Here is a 5,301-nt window from a genome sequence, read left to right as displayed (position 1 = left end):
CAGAGCTGGAGCCCTTGACCGACGGGAAGGTGTCCCAGACGGACGAGGTACTGCTGGTGGCTTTGTCACCACCCCCACCTCCCTGCTTCCTCATGTCTGTGCTGGGCTCCTCCACGGCCTCCTTCTTGCCCCGAGCAGCCATGTTCTGTCTCCAGGTTCCTTGCCAGAGAGCCCAGGGCTCAGTGCCTGTCCCACTGCTGACCTTTGACATTTCGATACGGCCTTCTTGAGGCTGGTGCCCGGGAGGAGGGGTGAGTGGGGCAAGTCTCTCGCAGGTGGCAGGGGGCTCGCTCAGAAGAATCGCTCTTGACCCCCCCATCCTGAGCTGGCCTGCGAGCCATGAGGGCCGGTCAGCTGTAGGCTGGTTTGCGGCATCCGTGGTCGAGGCAGGAGTGGCCGTGAGCCGTTGCGGAATCTGTGACAACTGACCTTCCTGCGGCCAGTGCCTTTAGTCACAGAGATTTCCTTGTGCTCCTTCTGGGGGTTTATAGATTTAGCTTTCTCTTTAAGTCCATTGACGTGGTTGAGTTAGTTTATGAGTGTGGTGTGAGGAAGGGATCCCACTTGGTCATCTTGCGTGCGGACAGACAAGTGTCCAGCACCATTTGTTGAAGACGATTCCCCCGCTGAGTGTCTCGGCATCGCGGCGGAAATCAGTTGGCTGTACGTGTGTGGATCCGTTTCCGGACTCTGTTCCGCTGACCTATGTGTCCGTCCCTGTCCCCAACCTCACTCCCTCGGTCACCACAGCTTGGTAGGAAGTTTTGATACCGGCAAGTGGGAGTCCTCCAAGTTCGTCACTATCTTTCAGCATAATTTTGGCTATTCTGGGCCCTCTGGATTTCCATGTGAATTTTGGATCAGGGTGTCATTTTCTGCCGCGCACACAACGCCAGCTTGGATTTCCACGGCAGGTGCGCCGAGTCTGCAGCTCAGTTTGGCAGGTGTTGTCCCCCCGAGAACGTGCGGTATTCTGAGGGCTGGACGTGGCCTGTCTCCCTCTTCATTCTGGGCTTCTTCCTGAGTCAGCATTTTGTAGTTTTCAGAGCGTGAGCATGCACTTGTCTTGTTAAATGTATTTCTAAGCATGTTATCTTCTTCGTCCTACCATAAATGGAATTGTTCTCCAAGTTTCTTTCTGGGTGGCTCATTGCCAGCATCTGGACGCACCTGACTTTCTGCAGCCCCTTTCTGTCCTCTCTTTCTCGTATCCTGCCACGTGCTTGAGGGTCCGTTTGCACTTCTCTCCTTGTGGAATAAGGTGGAAAGTGAGGTCTTCTCTTTTAATAAATTCCTCCCTTACTGCCGCGCCCCATACGCCACAGTATGCCATCTCTTCATTTTCGTGCATCTCCAGGCATGTTCTAATTTTCCTCGTGATTTCTTCTCTCACCTGTTGGTTACTCAAGAGCGTGCAGTTTGAGTCCCACATATTTGTAGTTTCTGAAATTTCTTTTTACTGAATTTGTAATCCTATTCCTTCATGGTCGGAGAGCAGACTTTTCCAGTGTTCTGAAATTCATGAGGCCAGTTTTATGGCGTGGCATCTGGTCTGTCCTGGAGAACGTTCGTGTACCTCGAGGAGAATGTGCGCTCTGTAGTTGTGGGCGGAATGTTCCAGAGAGGTCGGTTAGGTCTGGTTGGTTTGTAGGCTTCGAGTTTTCCATCCCTTTGTTGGTTTTTTGGTCTAGTTTTGTGCATTATTGAAAGTGGGGCATTAAAGCCTGCAAGTATTATTGTCGAATCTAGGGAATTAAAATGTTTCGCTGGAAAATATTCCCCTCATGCAGAAGAAAGCAGTAAAGGAGTCCATGGCAGGACCTGCGGCCACTGGGGCTCAGCAGTGAGCCAGCTAGGCCTGCCACTTATGTGAGTCCCCGGGACAGACAAGCGGGAAGTAACCATGAGGGCTCCAGGTGGCTCCAAGTGCTGCCCACACATTGACCCGGGTGACCTGAAGGTGGCCATGTCCCTCCAATAGGGGTCAGGACAGGCCTCCCCAAGGAAGTGACATTGGAGGTGAGGCCTGAGGGAAGGCCAGGGTGGGCAATGGGGGGCAGGAAGGTGGGCCTGGTCACAGCGGGTCCTGCGGACCCTGGTTGGAGGTGAGGGCTGTCCCGCTATGCCACGAAATGCCGCCCTCACCGTCTCCCTCTCGTCAGGCTCTGGTTATATATTCTGGGGTGCAGTGGGAGTTGAGGGGGGATTAAAGTAAATACTGAGAAGTGCAAAAGGGGCTTGTGTGAGCCTCAGTGTGAGGCTGGCTCTTTCGAGCCGGACTGGGGGTGTCCCGTGGCCAGCGGGACCCAGATGTCTGTGCTGAGCCGTCTGTCCTTAGGGACAGTGGGCTCCCTGGGGCAGGGCGTAGGGCCCATCTGCAGGGGTCCCCTGCCTGACCTTGGTCCTGGCGTCGGCCTCCTGGATCTGTGGAGCCAAACACCACAGGCCGGCAGCTTAAACGAGGGACCCGTACCCTCTCAGCGTTCTGGGGGCCCGGAGGCCGAAACCAGGTCCTCTGCAGGCCATACTCCCTGCTGGGAGGCTCCAGGGGAGGGTCCTTCGTCCAGCTCCCAGGGCTTCCTGGGCCGCGGACGTGTCCCCCAACCTCTGTCTTCACGTGGTTTCTCCCCACGCGTTCTGTTCCGTCTCGTGTAAAGGCACCCCACATCCAGGGCTGTCTCATCTCAAGCTCCTTCACTTAATTACGTCTACAAAGACCTTTGTTTTCCCAGATAAACCCACAGTTTGCAGGTGCCGGGGCTTGGAGCGTGGACAGACCTCAGTCCCTTTCTCCTAATGCCGGCTCCGTGGCACTGGGCGGCGAGGGGGAACGAGCCCGTGCCCCTGCTCGTGGCCCCGTGGGGACCTGTCCCTCCCCTGGGTCTCGGCCCCGTGGGCACGGGGGCTGCAAGCTGTCCCCCAGCGCCGGCCTGCTGCCTCTCCCTCCCCCGCAGGAGGACATGGGCATGACGTACGCGGAGCTGTCCGTCTACGGCAGGCTGCGGAAGATCGCCAAGGCCGGGCCGTACAGCATGTTCTGTAGCCTCGTCACCATGTGGAAAGACGTGTGTTCCCCACGGCAGGTACGGCGTGGGTGGCGCTCGGCAGAGGGAGCGGCAGGCACAGTCCCCTGCGGGGAGACTCAGGTGGGAGCGAGTCGGTGCGGCGTGGCCTAGAATGGTCGCACTCTGTTGCCCGTGACACTAGCACCCAGTTGTCAGCTCCTCTGAGTGGGGGCCCTGCCTGCTGTCTGGCTTGTGGTCGGGCCCGCCACGCGGTGGTCCCCACAGAACCGCCTGGAAGCCTCATGCGCGTGTCTTCCTACGCGCCCTGCTCAGGTCAGCTGACGCAACGTCCTGGGGTGCCAGAGGGGGATCCCACGTGGGACGGCCCAGATGGCCGCCCCGATGCACATTCATCCGCCACTGCCCCCGGGGAGGCTGGAAGGCGGGGCCCTTAGCGGGGGTGGCACGGTGCGATGCGGCCAGAGCCCCGGCCTCGGTCCCCGCGCCCTACGAGCCTGCGGCCCCGTGTGTCCCCGCCCACCAGGTGGCGGACAGAGTGAGGCACTTCTTCTCCAAGTACTCCATGAACAGACACAAAATGACCACGCTGACCCCCGCCTACCATGCGGAGAGCTACAGCCCCGATGACAACAGGTTTGACCTGCGGCCGTTTCTCTACCACACCAGCTGGCCCTGGCAGTTCCGGTGCATAGAGGATGCGGTGAGTTGGGCACACGTGGCTTTTCTGCACGTCCAGCGTCTGTCGAGGAGACGCCGGCTCACTTCTGTTGAGAATGGGAAAGCTCTCTGCTCGCTGCAATGTTGTTTACTGTCCTTGTTTCCACAAGGGGACAAGCGTGGGGCGTGTGCCGTTTGTGCCGCGTTACTCCCACGAGCAGCCGTGTGGATGTGGGGCCAGTTGCTGTCACTTCCAGACGACTCAAGTATCCAGACAGGCTCACGTCTTCTAAACCACCTGGCCTTGCCTTGCCTTTTCTAGTTAATGATAACAGAACAAAGGAAGGGTTAGCAAAGTCGTTTAAAAAGCAAGTCCCGCCTTCCCTCTCCAAGGCCAAGCGCTGGGGTCAGGGCACAGGGCGCGTGGGACGCAGGTAGTCGTAGCCCGTGGGAGGGAAGATGGCCAGCGGGGAGCCCTCGATATACCGAGCACCATGAGCTGTGATGAGTGCAGTGTCTCACCACGGACACGGCGGGCTGGACGGACGTCTGATGGCCGAGGGAGGCGTCTCTGTAGATGATGAGGACCTGGAGGATGGACCCCGAGTCAGCCTGCATGTCCGGGCCGCAATTCTTGGGGGAGGGGTTGCCCCCAGGGGACAGCAGGCCTTGTCTGGAGACGCTCCCTGGGATCATGCCTGGCGTGGGGTCTGTGTCACCGGCATCTGGTGGGCGGAGTGCGGGGACGCCGCTGGCTTCCTGGAGTGCCCAGGACAGCCCTGCCTCCAGACGAGGAGTCAGTGAGAGGCGGGGCTTGGCTCCCCAGCTGCACTCATCAATGGGCTCCCCCAAATCAGGAGTGGGGTTCGGAGGCCATGCAGAGGTAGACCCCTCAAGACACACGTGGGCAGAGAGACAGTCCGCTGGGATCTCCTCGTGCAGCAGGCACTGTCGTGATATACCCAGGCCCGTCCTCCCAGACTCATCCAGCGCGCGTGCTCTGCGGCCTTCCCGCATCCTCGCGCATCATGGGGACTGCTTTACGGGCTGCTTGTCCGGTCCTGTGACCGCCACCCTCGCTTGGCATGAACCGGTGTGTTTCAGCAGTGTGGACATTCANACATTCGTGTGACTTGTCCGTCTAGGTTCTCCGGCTCGAGAGCAGAGGTCGTCAGGACCTGGATGGAGTGGACTGACGCCAGCTCCGGCTCCGAGAAGGTCCCGTGCGTTACATCGGCTTCACCAGTGACCGTGAGCGGGGCCTCGGCCAGCCCTGCCTGGAGCCGCATGCCAGTACCTTTCTTTACATCTCACGGGAGAGGGATCTGTTCCTCCTAGCTCCTTGAAAAAAGGCTTAAATAAAGAGAATGTGGTCGGGAGCAGCCTGTTTAATGTGGTGGGACGAGAAGCTGCCTCTTCCGTCCTCGCCTGGCCCTCAACTCCTGGAATCCTCTCTCGGGGGCTGAGCCCCAGGGGATCGCAGCCTCCCTGCTGCAGGTGAAGCTGAGATGGGTTTGCCCCCACACGCCCACAGCCCCTCCACCCCTGGGGAGGGGGCACAGTCAGTTTGGGGTCTGTGCTGTTCCCCTGCCCAAAAGCCTTACCCAAGAAAAGAAAC

General features: G+C 59.1%; 1 protein-coding gene across 1 annotated transcript; it reads left to right on the top strand.

Moving 5' to 3' along the window:
• Positions 1-6: 6 nt before the first annotated feature.
• Positions 7-5,062, top strand: LOC117799309 (glutamine-dependent NAD(+) synthetase-like). The gene is made up of 4 exons (XM_034651780.1): positions 7-47; positions 2,955-3,083; positions 3,550-3,726; positions 4,829-5,062. The coding sequence occupies exons 2-4, from the start codon at positions 2,961-2,963 to the stop codon at positions 4,877-4,879; spliced, it is 351 nt and encodes a 116-aa protein (XP_034507671.1). The 5' UTR covers positions 7-47; positions 2,955-2,960; the 3' UTR covers positions 4,880-5,062.
• The last annotated feature ends 239 nt before the right edge of the window (positions 5,063-5,301 follow it).

Source organism: Ailuropoda melanoleuca, unplaced genomic scaffold, assembly GCF_002007445.2.
Source record: "Ailuropoda melanoleuca isolate Jingjing unplaced genomic scaffold, ASM200744v2 unplaced-scaffold4695, whole genome shotgun sequence".
Taxonomy (NCBI): domain Eukaryota; kingdom Metazoa; phylum Chordata; class Mammalia; order Carnivora; family Ursidae; genus Ailuropoda; species Ailuropoda melanoleuca.
This window is presented reverse-complemented; position numbering and strand designations above follow the sequence as displayed.